Here is an 18,240-nt window from a genome sequence, read left to right on the forward strand (position 1 = left end):
TTTACTTTGAGAAGCTGCAACTATTTAATTTGTACTTTCTACAGCTAATGTTAACTTCTATGATAGCTACTAGACTATATTTTTCCTACTTCATTTTCTTCAAGCAAAACAATGAGATCTTTTATTATATAATTTATTGTTTCTAAATTCTGTTATTCAGAGAAAAACACAAACACAACCTCACAAATTCCATCAAATGAAATATACAGTTCCAAATGCTATCATGATAGGTCATCATCTTTGTTTAAAAGAAGTCTCCTATAGAAATCTGAAAAATTAAGGAAAATTAAGAAAATGCAGGATAGTACTATTTTAGGATTTTAGATCCGGGAGTCATAATCCTATTTCTGTAACAATATCATCATTACAACACTCTCAAATAACTTAGTATTGAAAGCATTATGCACAAAAATCCTCGCAAAGTTTTAATTTGCAGATAAGATGAAACCTAAGGATCATAGGAAAAAGCTGACCATACAATTGTGAGAATGTGTTATTCTGTAGCAGCATTATCAATAACTGAATGTGCAAATTCATAGAAAATTTTTAAATTAATCAAACCATCATCTTGTTTATTCACCAGAAAGTCTGAACAAACTTCTTTTAGAATCCTATAATCAAGAAATGAAGTTTGTGGAGGCAGAGGGGCAGAGTGGATCAAAAACCAGCTTCATAGTCTGGAATACCTGGGTTCAGGTGCTCCTTTGGATAGATCCAGGCTTTTCATTTAAAGGCAAATTATAATAAGTAATTGTCATTTTTAAAAACTCCTTTGTGAATTTAAAGGTTACAGGTAGAAAAGGAGATTAAAAACAAAACCTTTCACTTTTAAATGAAATGTATTTGTACATTTAAGATACTAAACAAGATAATAAACAGTTTTATAAAATACTATACTTTGTATCCATTCTAAATCTCCTGTTGGCTGAAATGAATATTAAACTTTTCAGTTTCTCATTTGTTTTTGTCTTATGTCTCCTAATTAGAACGGGGTTTATTTTGCCACCTTATGTTATTTGTTACCTACATTTTGTGCATGGAAATCTCAAGCCAGGGTTTTACTGACTGTTTCTTTATTGTATTCTACCTTTTTTGAATTTCTGGGTGACTCTGTCATTCTTCCCCTGCTCTATGATATCTAACTTGTTAGGCAATTTTCTACCTCCTCTTTCCTTCTGATTAGATCTTGAAGACTGGAGACAATTACTTTCTTACACATATTTTGTCCATGGCCAGGAACCTGTTATTTCTATGTCTTATGCTGGGCTCCAGAAATCCAACAACTGTTCTGAGAAACCATTTTCTCTTTTAAAAGAAATATATGGGGGGCGGCTACGTGGTGCAGTGGATAGAGCATCGGCCCTGGATTCAGGAGTACCTGAGTTCAAATCTGGCCTCAGACACTTGACACTAGCTGTGTGACCCTGGGCAAGTCACTTAACCCTCACTGCCCCGCCCCCCCAAATATATATGTATGTATGTATGTATGTATGTATGTATGTATGTATGTATGTATATATGTATATGTATACACACACACATTTTTTTTAAAAGACAGTATCTTCCTGGCATTTGTTGATTTATCAAAAATGCTTTCTTCTTCTAAAGTCCTTGACTTTGATCAACAGCAGTGATTAAATAATGTGTGTTTAAGATCTTAAATTTCTTACATAAGATTTTAATCTTTAGCAAGGCTTTCTGGATTCCTTTTGGCAATATCATCTGGGCTCATGTGAATCCCCAGAAATTCCTAATAGTTATCTGTTTTTATAAATCTTGGGATGCTCAGTCATTTCTTTTCTTTTTTTTTGGTGAGGCAATTGGGGTTTAGTGACTTGCCTAGGGTCACACAGCTAGTAAGTGTAAAGTGTCTGAGGCCGGATTTGAACTCAGGTCCTCCTGAATCCAGGGCTGGTGCTCTATCCACTGCACCACCTAGCTGCCCCCATTTCTTTTATATATGGCCTGGAAGACAATAGATGCTTACATTGTTATTAGGACTCAGGAGGTGGTCACCAGACACAGTTACTTATTCCTTCTTCTGAGCATTCCTGAATGTTTTCTCATCTCATAATATCTACAGACCTATACCATCATTACAGTCTGGAAGAAAAGCACCTGCTTTCTCCTATTTAGGAAGTATCTCAAAATCAAGATTCTGCTTTAAGTATTCCATGATCCTTCTTCCTTTTTTTCTATATCACATTTAAAAAAAAATAAACATTTTTATTTAAAGTTTTGAGTTCCAAAATTTTATCCCTCCTTCCCTGAAGTGGTAAGCAATCAAATATAGGTAATATACATGCAATTATTTTGTATAAAAAAACTTGAATAAAAAAATGAAAGTGAAAAATAGCATGCTTCAGTCTGTGTTCCATCAATATCAGTTCTTTCTTTGGAAGTGGATGGTATACGCTTCACCATTAGTCCTTTGGGATTATCTTGGATCATTGTATTATTGAGAATGGTTAAGTCATTTACAATTTTTCACCAAACAATATTGCTGTCACAACATTCTCCTGGTTCTGCTCACTTCACTATACATCAGTTCATACATGTCTTTCCAGGCAGTTATGAAATCATTTTGCTTGTCATTTCTTATAGCACAATAATACTCCATCACCATCATATACCATAGCTTGTTTAGCAATTCCCCAATTGATAGACATTCCTTTGATTTCCAATTCTTAGCCACCACAAAAAGAGCTGCTATAAATATTTTTGTACAAATAGGTCTTTTTCTCTTTTTTTGGATCTATACCATATTCTTCCACATTCCAAACCTCCTGACATAAATCAAGGTTTACCAGTGCCCCTTCAGTTCCATTTTCTTCTTTGCCTTCATAATGGATGCTCTTTAGTTGCTGTTCCATGCACCGCGCCCCCACCCCCACCCTGTACCCCCGCCCCCAGTCCCCAACCCGAAAAGATCACTCCATTCTTGCTGATAATCTGGAAAATGGAGAGGTTGTCTTTGTGCCCCTTCACCTTATCTTCTAGAAGGAAGGATATTCTGTATTTTGATGGCATTTAACACTCATTTGGCTATGGGAGAAACACAAAGGTAGAAAATTCTCTGCAGGTAACTGAAAAACTGTTCAAGTTTTCTCTAATGGCTATACATACATATGGCAGTATACAAAAAGTCATAGAAACTTAGTACTTAGCATAGTGATTGGCTTTAGATTCTTAATAAATGTTATTGATAGACTGCCTGAAAATTTGGTGCCTTTTGGTCTAGTGTCTTCATTGCAAGGAATTCAGATAATCACCGAATTTAAGTGATTCACTTCACTCTAAAAGGAAAGACAATGTGTAAACAGGTATACACATAAGATATATATCTATATGTATACACACACACACATATAAAAATATAAAATTGAAGGTAATCCAGAAGAAAAGCACTGGCACTAATGGAAATAAAGAAATGTTCATTGCAGAAGGAAATATTTGGGCTGAGTCTTGAAGGTCCCCAAGGACGTTCACAGGTGGAGATGGGAAGGGAGACCATTCCAGACATGGCAGACTACAAATGAAAAGGCACAAGAGTTGAGAGGGGAAGTGTTGTATATAAGGAACTGCAAGGAGGCCAGTGTAATGAGCTCATGGAGGATAGTGAGGTGTAAGAAGTTCGGAAAGGTAGGAAGGATCAATTTGGGATGAGCTTTAAAAGCAAAACACAACATTTTATATTGATCCTAGAGGCAGGGAATCACTGGAGCTTATTAAATAATGGTCAAATCTGTCCTTTAGGAATATTACTTTGGCAGATGAGTGGAGGACGGAGTAGAACTGGGAGAGACTTGAGGCAGGGAGACACATTTTTAAATTGCAATAGTCCAGGGAAGAGGTGATACCTCTAACAGAGTATCAGTTCTGAGGGTAGAGAGAAAGGAACATACTTAAAAGATATGGTGAATTTAGAAATGACAAGATTTGACAACAGATAGAATATGTGGAATGAATCTGAGGATGACACTGAAATTGTGAGCCTCAGTTCACTAGAACAGGAAAGTTGAAAAGAGTGTAGAGTGTGGGGGAAAGATAATAAATTCTATTTTGGACTTGCTGAATCTTATCTGCATATGAACAAAAAGCAGAGAGAAATAACAAAAGACTATAGTAGAGGGCAGCTAGGTGGCCCAGTAGATAAAGCACTGGCCCTGGAGTTAGGAGGACCTGAGTTCAAATCCAGCCCCAGATACTTGATACTTACTGTGTGACCCTGGGCAAGTCACTTAACCCTGTGTGAATGGAATGAAAAAAAATACACACACACACACACACACACACACACACACACACACATCTGTTACATGTAAAGGTAGAAATGACAAAATATTGTAATAGATTGGATATGTAGAATGAATGTGATTCAAGTGTCAAAGGTGACATTAAGGTTGTGAGAGTCTGAGTGACCAAGAAAATGGTGGTGTTCTAGACAATAACAGGAAAGTTGCTGAAAGTAGAGGATTTGGAGGGGAAGATAATGAGTTTTGTTTACAACATTTTAAATTTGAGATGTTCAAAATGTGGAATTCTAATTCAGAGGAGAAACTAAGGCTATGTATACAGATATAGGAATTATCTGCATAATGATGATAACTGAACCCGGGGAGGAGATGAGATCACCAAGCAAAATAGAATGAATGGCCAGAATACACCATTGAGGGACGCCCAAAATTAGTGGTTATAACCTGGAGGAAGATCAAGCACAGGAGACTGAAAAGAAGTGGTATGGGGCAGCTAGGTGGTATAGTGGATAGAATACTGGCTCTGGAGTCAGGAGAACCTGAGTTCAAATCCAGTGTCAGACGCTTACTAGCTGTGCGACCCTGGGTAAATGATTTAACTATGACAGGAAAGAAAGAAAGAAAGAAAGAAAGAGAGAGAGAGAAAGAGAGAGAAGGGGGGAGGGGAGGAAGGAGGTGTGAAACTGGTAGAAGAACAAATAGACCAGAACAGTGTCATGAAAATTTAGAGATGACAGTATCCAGGAAAAAGGATGACTAGCAGTGCCAAATGGTACAGAGAATCATTTTAATGCCTTTTCCATATGAAAACCTAGCAAATACTTGAAGATGCTATCATTTCTCCAGAATAACTCTTCCTAGTTTCTTTCTTTCTTTCTTTTTGCAGGGCAGTGGGGGTTAAGTGACTTGTCCAAGGTCACACAGCTAGTATGTGTCAAGTGTCTGAAGCTGGATTTGAACTCAGGTTCTCCTGGATCCAGGGCCAGTGCTTTATCCACTGTGCCACCTAGCTGCTTCCTGCTTTCTTTTAATTAATTCTAATATGCCATGGATTTGAGGATGTCTTCCTCTAGATGCTCTCCAGATTCTATTACTTTCCATTATATAGTGGGTTTTTTTTGTTTTTGTAGGGAAATGAGGGTTAAGTGATTTGCCCAGGGTCACACAGCTAGTAAGTATCAACTGTCTGAGGTTGGATTTGAACTCAGGTCCTCCTGAATCCAGGGTCAGTGCTTTATCCACTGCACCACCTAGCTGCCCCCAATATATACTGTTTTAATGAAAATGGTGGAAATAGAAGTAGGTGGAGTTAAAGCAGGAAAGTATAGTGAGGAAATGAAGTTAATGAAAAGAGACTGCTGTTTGGAGAAGGTAGGCAAAGAAAAGAAGGGACAGCAAGATTTAACACAGATTTTTTTTTTCTAGATGGGGAGTTATGTATAAGAGTCTGTAAAGAGGAGGAAACTGAAGATTCCTTAAGTGTTTCATATTAGAAAAAGAAAAAATAGGTAAGAGTAAAATCTTTCAAATTGGCAAGGAAATCTGCAGAATAGATGGAAGCTTTAATTGATGCAGGAAGAGAAACAAAGTACTGGGGTGAAAGAGTTCAAGCTGAATGAACTAGATTTCCTTTAGAAAAGGCTCAATTGAAACTATCAGCTGAGAATAGAGCTTAATTTTGACTAATGAGTGCCTAAAGAAACTTTTAGACATATTCTAGGTATCTAGAGAATCTGAGAGTTCATCTGAAACATTAAGTTTAGCTTTGTATTTCTCTTATTTCTAACTAAATCATAGTTTCTGGAGGGGAAAAAAAGCCTTTACAACTCAACAATCCAGCAAAGCAAAATTACTATAATACAGAAGTCATCTGCTACATTTGGTCGCCATAAAATACTCTATTACATCAGTAAAACCTCTAAATTGACAGATACCAGTTCAAATTTCATGTTCAGCATCCAAACAAAATTTTAACAACTATAATGTTCAGAACACATAAGTGAATATGGTTTCTTTTCACTAGGTTATATAAGAAGTTATAAATAACAGAGTACATGTGTTCTACCCAACTTCTTTCTCTTCCTCATATGAAAATGTTGTATTGGTAGTATCACAGGCTATGCAGAAATGTCTATATAACCCAAGACAAATCCATCAACATTTATATACTCTAACATAACTACTTTTAAAATGAAGTCCCTCAGGGGGCAGGTAGGTGGCATAGTGGATAAAGCACGGGCCCTGGATTTAGGAGGACCTAAATTCAAATCTGGACTCAGACACTTGACACTAACTAGCTGTGGGCTAGTCACTTAACCCACATTGCCCCATCAAAAACAAAAAACCAAAAACCAAAGTACAAGCAGACCTTACTTAGACAGTGCTATAAATCTAGATGAAATAAAATGTAGTCCCTTGAATTGAAGGCCTCATCACCTCTCATGAGGACTATTTTAATAGTACCCTAACTGGTATTCCTCATCACATTTTTTTCCCCACCAATCCATTTTTCAGAGAATCAGAGTACCTCTGAGCTCTACTCTCTATTGCTGACCATAAACTCTTGTTATATATTGCACACATAATTCCTCTAGATCAGCATCCCCTCACATGCCCACTGTCTACCTCATAAAGAATAAGCTCCTTAATCTGCCATTCAAAGCCTTTTCCAACTGGGTTCCAAGATACCTTTCTAGATTTCTCCATGTACCTCATGTAACATGCTTGTGACTACTAAAATGAAATACTCTTGCCCTCTTCCATCCCTGGAACAACCATGTACCTTCTAACCACCATCTCTATTGGTTGAAAACCATTTCTTGCTTCATAGCTCAAGTTAGGTGCTAAATCCTCCATGAAGACTTCTCTAATCCTGCTTAGTTGAGAATGATTTTTCCTATTATCAAACTTCTCATTACATTTTGGATTCCCCTTCTTACCTGAGGGTCCACTAACCATCCATGGTACAATGGAATATCAAGAAGATCAAACACAATGCACTCGGGTGTATATTCAAATGTTCGGACACCAGTGAATTTCACATTTACATCCAGACCTGTCTGTAGTTTGTGCAGAATTGCCATAGCATCACTCATATTCTGAAATGAAAAGAAAAGACACATGAAACAAAAGCCTAGTAGCTGCTTAAATTTAAGCCTATTTCAAACTCTCTATAAAGCATACCTGCAAATAAAATATTTGGCTGAGTTAAGCAGTCATTCTTTATTTGTACCAATAATTCCAATATATGTTCAAATACTTTGCTGTGAGATTTCATGTCAAAAAGGTTTTGGTTTTTTTTCAAAATAACTGGATTATCCTAGGAAAATCTTTAAATTCTTATCAACAAAATTTGTGACACAGAAATGGTTTTATTGATATCTGAATTAGGGAAGGAAAAGAAATTTGAGGTTCTCTCCACATACACAAATTCTACCACTGAATAATCCCAAACCAAAATGCATCATTGCCTAACCCAATTCCCAGTAAAAGTAAGGAGACAAAACAAATATGTACGTACACAAGCTCTAAACAGTAGAATCTGTTGTGAACTGCTGCTCCATGGCCCTGCAGCTACCAACTAGAAACTAAGACAGGAGAATAAACCTTTGAGATGGAAGGGGGGAGAATGAGCATGCTTTCTTTTGGTGCTTTAAATTCTTTATTTAAAAGCACTTTGTAAACACTCAGAGCACTCAATAAGGTGGTTTCTCTTGTTTCTAAGCAGACCATTTCCCTTCCAGCCTTTCATTCTCACCTTGCCTTTCCTGCCTCTCCGCCCTCCTTGAAAGAATGAATTGGAGAATAGATTTAAAGTTTGAAGAGTATGGTCGGGCTTCAAAGGAGAATGGTCAAGGCTGGGGTGTGTGCCAGCAATTGGACTCTAGAAAGGATCTTGGAGAGCATTTATAGTCCCAGATATGGATTTTATATCTCCAAATCTTACTTCAGGCAACTACTGTTCCTTGTCAGTATTCTAGTTACTAAGAATCATGATGATAAGGAATGAGTTTCTCAGTCTATAAAAGTAGCCTTGGAATTACTCTGTGCTCATGCACAGATACCATTTGCTTGGCTTTTATAGGAAGATGGTTGACTGGCCAAGTCAGTCACTTCTGCTTGTTGGGTTGGGGCCTCTTCACATAGTTCTGTAAGCAAGGGAAGCAACAATGCCAGATATGTTCTGGACACAGAACATGGCTCTTTCCCACTTGATTAATCAGTTATACCTTTAAAGAACCCCCTAAAGCATTATAAGCTTAAGATCAGGTATGTAAGAGGCCATAGGCATTAAATTTTGAAGAAGTCCTTCTATAGAACTCCTTCACTTCTACATATAGTAGGAGCTCTTAACCTATGGTCCACTGACCCCTAGATTTTTTAGGGTCCATGAATTTGAATGAGGAAAAAAAATTATACCTTTATTTTCATTAAACTCTAACTGAAATATAGCATTTTTTGTAATTATGAGTGTAGGTAACAAATCATTATTCTGAGAAGGGATCCACAGATTTCACAAGACTGCAAAAGAGGTCTGTGACTGTCTCAAAAAAAAGTTAAGAAACCCTCACTTAGAGGATTAAGCCAGAGATGAAAAAAAGATTTCTTCTGGAACCATCTCCTTCATCTTTTCTTATAGCACAATAGTATCCCATCACATTCATATATCATAACTTGTTCAACCATTCCCCAATTGATGGGGAATTCCAATTCTTTGCTACCACTAAAGATCTGCTATAAATATTTTTATACAAATAGAGCCTTTCCTTTTGATGTCTTTGAGATACAGACCTAGTAGTAGTATTGCTGGGTCAAAGAGTAAACACAGTTTTAAAGTCCTTTGGGCATAGTTCCAAACTGTTCTCCAGAATGCTAGAGCACTTCACATTAGCGTACCTATTTTCCCCACATCCCCTCCAGCACTTGTCATTTTATTTTTCTGTCCTGTTAGCCACTCTGACAGGTGTGGGACATTATCTCACAGTTGTATAATTTGCATTTCTCTAAATATTAGTGACTTATAGCATTTTTCCATATGACTATTGATAGCTCTGATTTCTTCCTCTTAGAACTGCCTATTCATATCTGTTGACTATTTGTCAATTGGGAAATGGCTCTTCTTACAAAATTGGCTCAGTTCTCTATATATTTGAGAAATGAGGCCTTTTATCAGAGAAACTTGTTGCAAAATTTCCCCCCACAGTTTACTGCATTTCTTCTAATTTTAGCTGCATTTTAGCTGTTTCGTTTGCAAAAACTTAAAAATTTTTGTGTAGTCAAATTAATTATGTAATTAAATTAAATTTTGTGTAATTAAAGTTATTCATTTTACCTCCCACAAACCTCCCTACCTTATGTTTAGTTATAAATTCTTCCCCTAGCCATACATCTGACATGTAATTTCTTCCACACTTCCCTAATTTGCTAATGATATCACTCTATGCATGTTTTCTATTGCTTCTAGGACTTTCCTCAATTTGTCACTCCTTCTTGTAAGAGCAGATAACCAAACTCCAATAAGGGACTAACCAGAAGGTGATAAAACTAAAAGATTAATTCTCAGTTTTTATGTATTATAACCCTATTGGTGCACATTAGTAGATACACTGTTTGCTTTAAAAGAAAAAAGCAATAAATAATAAAATAGTTAAAAGTGGTAAAAAAAAAGTAGGGTTCTAATTAACGTTTTCTAATTGATATTTTGATCATTTCTACAATGCTGTTAATAAAGTTTAAACCACTATACAACAACTAACTGCTTCTAAAAGCAGTACTGAACTTAATAAAACAAATATTCAGAGGGTGCACTGGTAAACATTTTTAATAATATATAGTTACTGACCTAATTTGCCTTTTCTATTACATAGTCTATATTATGTCAGGCATCAAGGGTCCTGAATATATGCCTATACTTTCTCTCATCATGAATAATAAAAGAGGTACTATACTAGTACCTTGCCAATCACATTTCAATTGATACATGTATAATTTGATCCCAAGAGGTACTATTATTTCCTTAATTTATATGAAGTACTATAAACTGTATTCCTGTTTTCCTCAGTCAACTTGGGTTCATTATAAGTTTACTGAGCATGTTCTCAATTATATCAATACAGCTTAGATGATTATACAGACAAAAACTTGTGTTAATAAATAACATTATAACATTGTTTTTTGTGAATTGGCTGCCCACTTAGACCTGCTCTGACTTACTAATGTGCATTCAACAAATTTATATATCTATCAATTTAACAAAGAGGCCATTTTTGGTATACTCCTCAGTTGCTGTAACTATATGATGTTAAAACATTAGTAAAATGTAATTTTCAAAATTGTTGTGTTTGTATGACGGAGGTTTTTTTTTTAATACCTGATCTCCATGTAACTGGGATACAGGGTCATTGCCAATGGATGTGGGGTCAAAGTAGTTAGTGGAGAGAGAATATGAAAGGAGAGAGATTATCAATAACAAACATTTCTATAGCACTTATTACACTGGGATCAGTCCCAGGGTGCTGAAAAACCAGCATTCGTGAGCTTAAGCCACAAAAATTTTTAAATTTTTCAAAGATTTAGTGATCTTTGAAAGTTCATGTAGAGTGAGTGAAGTGTTATATGATTAGGATAGGGCAATTATCACAATTTCCAAAACAGGAAAGAAAGTAGACACTGCAAACTCTAGGCCTAAAAAACCTGACCTTATCCTGGCAAAATTCTAGAATGTATTTATTACTGAATGAAAGTGTTTTACAAACATTAAAGTGCCATATAACTACAGGATGGTTTGTGAAGATTCTTTTTTTAAAGTGAGGCAACTGGGGTTAAGTGACTTGCCCAGGGTCACACAGCTAGTGTTAAGTATCTAAGGCCGGATTTGAACCCAGGTACTCCTGACTCCAGGGCCAGTGCTCTATCTACTGCGCCACCTAGCTGCTCCCAGTTGTGAAGATTTTTAAAAGGAAATGCTATTAAGTAAGCCAGCAAGACTTTATCAGGAACAAATCATGCCACACAAACCTAACTTTCCTTTTTTTTTTTTGGACAATTACTTGATTGTTATATCAATGAAATGTTAATTATATGTAGGTTTCAACAAAGTAGCTGACAAGGTCTCTGATGTTATCCTTGTAGATAAGACAAGAGGGAATGATGACAACACAAATTAGGGGACTTAGAATTGGTTGCATGACTATGTCCCAAAAGTAGCTATTAATGGATTGATATCCACTTGCAGGGAGATTTGTGGAGCACTCCAAGGATCTGTCCTTGATTGTGCTGTTCACAACTGTTCTCTGCAACATGGATAGTACACAATTGGTCCAAACATTCTAGAAAACAATTTTTCTAAAAAAGAATTTGATTGTACATATTCTTTTTTTTTTTTTGCGGGGCAATGGGGTTAAGTGACTTGCCCAGCTAGCTAGACAGCTAGTAAGTGTCAAGTGTCTGAGGCCAGATTTGAACTCAGGTACTCCTAACTCCAGGGCCGGTGCTCTATCCACTGCGCCACCTAGCCACTCCAATTGTACATATCTTTTGATGGTGGGTAGTAATTCCACTACTAGGCCTATCTCACAAAGAGATCAAAGAAAAAAAAAAAGAAAAGAATGTGTATAACAGTTCTTTTTATTCTATCAAAAAAAAGTGGAAACTAAGAGCTTATCAAATGGTAAAGTGCTAAACAAACTGAAGCATATGAATGTACCAGAATATTATCGTGCCATAAAAAATGATGAAAGGGATTGTTTGGCAGAGAAACACAGGAAGACATAGTAAATTGATAACAAATGAAGTGAACAAAACCATGAAAACAATTTTTACAGTAACACTGTAAAGACAAAGAACTTTGAAAGATTTAAGAACTGTGTTCGGGAGAGCTAGGTGGCGCAGTGGATAGGGCACCAGCCCTGGAGTCAGGAGTACCTGAGTTCAAATCTGGCCTCAGACACTTAACACTTACTAGCTGTGTGACCCTGGGCAAGTCACTTAACCCCAATTGCCTCACTAAAACAAAACAAAACAAAAAAAAAGAACTGTGTTCAATGAAATGACCAGCCACTAATTCCAGAGAACGAATGATAAAGCAAGCTACCCATCTCCTGACAGAGAAGTGAAAAACACAAGGTGTGGAAGTGGACATATTTTTGGCCATGGTCAATGCAGGGATTAATTTTGTCTCACAATTTTTGTTATGAGTTTTGTTTTTCTTTGTTTCTTTTTTGTGTGTGGGAGTTTGGGAGAGAAGTATGACTACTGGTAGGGAAGGAAGGAAAGAAGGAAGGGGGAAAGGAGTGAAGAAGGAAGGAAAAAGAAGAGAGGAAGGGAGAAGGAAAAAGGAAAAAAGGGAGAGGGAGGAAGGAAAAGAGAAAAAACAAGAAAGAAAGAAAACTGGGAGAAGGGGAAGGAGGGAGAAGGAAAGAGAGATGAGGGGAGGAAGAGGAGTTATGTAGAAAAGGAGGTATACTTATTTTGGGGGGGGTTATGAAAAAGTGATAAAAGTTGCAAAGTAGTTTTAATGTACATAAAACATCCTAACAGTTAGATTTATTTGAACAAGAATATGACCACCCCTCACTGTATGTCTTCAAACAGAGGTTATGACCACTCATAAGAACAGTACAGAGCAGTGGTCTAACATGGGAACCACTAAATCAAGGGTTCCTGTGGGCACATACTGACTTAGAAAACCAAATATTACCATCATCTGTTTTGCTGTATTTTCATTTATTTGGTTAAATATTTCCCAATTATATTTTAGTCTGGTTTAGCTGCATTAGGGAATATTATGGGCTGCATGTTTGTAGATGCCATCCTTGATATGATAACCCTATGTTGTAGAAGACATCCTTGCTCAGGTATTGGTTGTATTAGATGACCTCTGAGATCTCTTTCAACTCTGATATTTGGTTTAAGATTCAAGAGAGGTTAAAGATCACATTTTGGCTAGAATATATGACTTCAAATTTAAGGTGGCCATATAATTAAAAAAAACTCAAATTTTGCAATTAAAAAATCAACTTCCTGCAAGATAGCATAGTGTGAAGTCATGAGAACTTAGACTTAATAAATTTCCCACAAGAAGACAAAATCTGCCCTGCCCCAAAATGCATGGAGAAGGGTAACCAAATTACTTCAAATAAGAATAGTCTTTCAGAAAAGGAAAAGCAGAAGAAATGAATCAAAAGAAACAAAGACCTCCACCCATAATGAATAAATATTATGAAGTTAAAGGTATCTGAAGAGAAAGAAATAAAATACAAAAATAATGAATTAAAAGCAAAAGTGGTGCCAGCAAAAAAACATATGAAACTGGATTCGAAAAACAAAAACCACTAAAGAAATTAAGGAAGAATTAGCATCAATGAAACAAAGAAAGATAAGGTTTTAGCGAAAGAAAATTACGAAGAAATTAAAACAGAATGGGAGTTACTTGTGGAAATACTAATACAGACTCAATGAAAGAAAGAAGTGTTTTACTAGACAATAAAAAGCAACAAGGAAACAAACAGCAAAGTGAGATCAAAGGACAACTCGACTAGAAAAAGGCTTGATAAATTTACAAGTTAAGGTGATGAATTAAGGGATAGAGAGTCTAGAGAGAGAAGTTAGGAGTCAATGAACTTTTCCCCAAAATATGAAGAACTATAATATCTATATTTCAGAGAACCAGACAAGACCGTACAATTCCTTTTTGTCTCTCTACAGTCTTCCCAGCTTTAATGGAGTTCAATCATCCCATGCTGATAAGTCTGCAAAATTAGTCCTCTTCTCCCCCCTGGGCTTTAATTTCATATCTTCAGAGGCTTGGTAAACATCAGCACCAGGCTCAATCTAAAACTGAATATGTCCAAAACAGACTCATTTATCTTCCCTGAAAGCCTCAACTTTCCTTTTAACTTGACTATGTCTATACAAACATTCTTCTGGTCACCCAGGTTTGCAACTTCAGAATCATGCTTGAATCTTTTGTCTTTAAATTGAATCTCACATTTTTCAAATGCCAAAAAGACAACTTTTCTTCCCTCTCCCCGCACCCTGCTCTGAAAAAAGAAAAAAAAAAAGGAAATTAAAACCCTTTCAAAAATTTCTTCATTTATTGTGAATTCTTTTCATTTGTGGATACTGGTAATTTGGTTGTTTTTGTTTTTAATCAGATTAACTAATGATTTATTTTCTTGGTTTTTTAAGCTGCTAGTTTTCTTAATGCAATTATCTTTTTGCTTTCATTTTTGTTAATCTTTTGATTTTCACTGTTCCAGTTCTATTTAAATAGGGCTTTTAAATTGGTGTTTTCTATTTAAAAAATTATAATACCCAATTCATTAAACTGTTCATTGGTTACATCCCCAAAATTTTGCCCTGTTTTTTTCCACTGTTGTCATTATCTTTTTTTTTTTTTTTTTTTAGTGAGGCAATTGGGGTTAAGTGACTTGTCCAGGGTCACACAGCTAGTAAGTGTTAAGTGTCTGAGGCCAGATTTGAACTCAGGTATTCCTGACTCCAGGGCCGGTGCTCTATCCACTGCGCCATCTAGCAGCCCCTGTTGTCATTATCTTTAATGAAATTATCTTGTCATTTTATGGTTCATTTGTTGATCCACCAGTTTTTTATGATTAAGTTATTTAGTTTCAAGATAATCTTTAGTCCTTTCTTTAATGGTCCTTCACTGAATATAATTTTTATTGCATTGTGGCCAGTAAAGGATGTGTTTAGTATTACTGCTTTATTACATTTGCTTGTGAGGTTTTTATGCTCTGATAGAAAGGTTGACAAACACTTTATTTACAAAAAACAGGTAGTATTCTAGATTTGGCTCAAAGACCATAGTTTCTTGATCCTGTATCTGGCTGATTTTTGTAAAGGTGCCATGTATAGCAGAGAAATACGTATACTCCTTTCTATTCCAAATGAATAATTTTCAGAAATCTTAATAGATTTCTAATACCAAACGTTTCTAAAGTTCCTGTTCAAATTCTTAACATCTTTATTTTTTTTTTTTAATTAGATCTATCTTGGGGCAGCTAGGTGGTGCAGTGGATAGAGCACCGGCCCTGGATTCAGGAGTACCTGAGTTCAAATCCGGTCTCAGACACTTAACACTTACTAGCTGTGTGACCCTGGGCAAGTCACTTAACCCTAATTGCCTCACTTAAAAAAAAAAAAATTTTTTTAAATTAGATCTATCTAGTTCTGAAAAGCATCCCACAACTAGAGTTTTTCTCTATCTAGGTTGTTTAGCATTTTTACAAAAACAATTTTTCACTTTCAGACTATACAAAAAAACAGATTTGGCTCAAAGACCATAGTTTCTTGATCCTGTATCTGGCTGATTTTTGTAAAGGTGCCATGTATAGTAGAGAAATATGTATACTCCTTTCTATTTCAAATGAATAGTTTTCAGAAATCTTAATAGATTTCTTTCTTTTCTTTTTTTTTTTGGTGAGGCAATTGGGGTTAAGTGACTTGCCCAGGGTCACACAGCTAGTAAGTGTTAATTGTCTAAGGCCAAATTTGAACTCAGATCCTCCTGACTCCAGGGCCAGTGCGCCACCTAGCTGCCCCTTAATAGATTTCTAATACCAAACTTTTCTAAAGTTCCTGTTCAGATTCTTAACATCTTTATTATTTTTTTAAAATTAGATCTATCTAGTTCTGAAAAGCACCCCACAACTAGAGTTTTTCTCTATCTAAGTTGTTTAGCGTTTCTTTAAATATTTAAATGCTATGACATTTGGTGCATAGAGCTAAGTATTAAAATCATCCATTATCTATGGTAACTTCCAAACAAAATTAGTTTCCTTATCTCTTTTAATCAAATCTATTATTTGTTGTCTTTTTTGATGATTTCTAATCCTGCTTTTCTAAGTTCAGATAAGGGATAACAGATTGTTTTTTCTCCGACCCTTTTAATTCTAACCGTATAAATCTTTATGTTCATAGAGTATTTTTTAAAAACGGTATATTGTTGGATTCTACTTTCTATTTCCTTCTGCCATCCTCTTCCATTTTATGGGTGTGTTCATCCCATTCACATTCACAATTATAATTGTTAAATGTGTATTTCCCTCTAATTGTGAAGAAGAAAAAATTAAGAAAGAAATTCTGTTTCCATATAACCTTACTTAATGTAATCATGATATGAAACAGACTATTGGGTATTCACCTGTGACCAGTGTGCAACTAGTGGGACTTGGAAAAAGCAGAACATACTTTTTCACTCACACTTCCTAAACACTGCTCTCCTGATTTTCTTGTCCAAGCCACATTTTCCATTTAAAAAATGTTAATGAGGGGGCAGCTAGGTGGCACAGTGGATAAAGCACTGGCCCTGGATTTAGGAGGACCTGAGTTCAAATCTGGCCTCAGACACTTGCTAGCTGTGTGACCCTGGGCAAGTCACTTAACGCTCATTGCATCATTTAAAAAAAAAAGTGAATGAGAAAATAGCACTTGAGATAAGTTTACAGGTAATTTTTTCAAGAGTACAGTATTACATATATCAAGGAATACTAAATTTACATTAAATTATATAAAATGATTTCCCTTTGTAACAAATATTCTTTTTTATTACCTGCTCATAGTTTAGACGTTGAATTTCTGAAATTTCTTTTGGTTTTGCATCAAGGATGTAATCTCCTATAAAAACAAAACAATAAAATTGCATTCAATATAAACTTAAAAATAGGCATATATTTTCAAATTTTGGCTCTGGAAACAAATAACATAAAAAGCATAATTCTTTTTTTTTAACATTTTTTTTGCGACAAACATTTATTTCATTTTTTCCAGTTACATGTAAGGGTAATTTTCAACATTCATTTTCATAAAATTTAGAATTCCAAATTTTTCCCTCCCTCCCTCCCTTTCCTCCCTCCTCCCCACCTGCAACCAGGTTTTATATATGTACAATCCACAAGTGCTCTTTTTATCAGTTCTTTCTATGGGGGTGGATAGTAAGTTTCGTCATTAGTCCCTTGGGGTTCTCTTGGATGATTGCATTGCTGAGAGTAGTTAAGTCATTCACAATTGCTCACTGAACAATACTGCTATCACTATGCACAATGTCCTCCCAGCCCTGCTCACTTAGTTATACATCAGTTCTATACATGAGTCTTTCCAGGTTTTTCTGGGATCATCCTGTTTGTCATTTCCTAATAGCACAATACCATTCCACCACAATCATATACCGCAACTTCTTCCATCATTCCTCAATTGATGGACATTCCCTTGATTCTCAATTCTTAGCAACTGCAAAGAGTTGTTATAAATATTTTTTGTACAATTTTCCCCCTTTTTTCTTTTTCATGATTACTATTGTTAACTGTTTCCCTTCCATACATAAGAGCATAATTCTTAAAGTCAATTGTTTTACATTGTAAAATGACATTTTAAATTATTTTTAACATAAAATATAATAAGCAATTAATTTATTTCAGTCAGATACAATTGTATTATGATTTATAAGAGTTAAATTGTATTCTATATATGATTTAAAAACAGTCTGTATCTTTAATCCTGTTTAACTTGGGGCAAATGATTTTTATTATTTACTATAACAACTGAGAATTGAAAAAATTTATGTGATGTACTATATTAACAGTTAATGGGTAAGAGAACAATCAAGGGTCAAAACAGAATAGGAAAAGAACAGGTTAGATCACATTCTGGAAACTATGGTTCCTTGCTCTGGAAACATAACTTTTTTTTTTTTTTTGGCGGGGCAATGGGGGTTAAGTGACTTGCCCAGGATCACACAGCTAGTAAGTGTCAAGTGTCTGAAGGTGGATTTGAACTCAGGTACTCCTCAATCCAGGGCCGGTGCTTTTAACCACTACGCCATTCTAGCTGCCCCTGAAACATAACTTTTTATTTTTTTTATTTTTAATGTATAAGGTATTTTATTTTTTCTGTTACATGTAAAGATAGTTCTCAACTTTTGTTTATACAAGCTTTACAATTTCAGATTTTTCTCCCTCCCTCCCCT

The 18,240-nt window shown here is 35.5% G+C and overlaps 1 protein-coding gene across 2 annotated transcripts in view; it reads right to left on the minus strand.

Annotated features, from left to right (window-relative positions):
- The window catches only part of MINDY2 (MINDY lysine 48 deubiquitinase 2), a 116,377-nt gene that overhangs the window by 52,380 nt on the left and 45,757 nt on the right, over window positions 1-18,240 (minus strand). For both annotated transcript variants that reach the window (XM_043982821.1, XM_043982820.1), the window contains exons 3-4: window positions 16,828-16,892; window positions 7,196-7,354 (exon numbers count right to left, since the gene is read on the minus strand). In XM_043982821.1, coding sequence (XP_043838756.1) covers window positions 7,196-7,354; window positions 16,828-16,892 — 224 coding nt within the window. The remainder of the gene's footprint in view (window positions 1-7,195; window positions 7,355-16,827; window positions 16,893-18,240) is intronic.

This window comes from Dromiciops gliroides, chromosome 2 (assembly GCF_019393635.1).
Source record: "Dromiciops gliroides isolate mDroGli1 chromosome 2, mDroGli1.pri, whole genome shotgun sequence".
NCBI classification, from domain to species: Eukaryota; Metazoa; Chordata; class Mammalia; order Microbiotheria; family Microbiotheriidae; genus Dromiciops; species Dromiciops gliroides.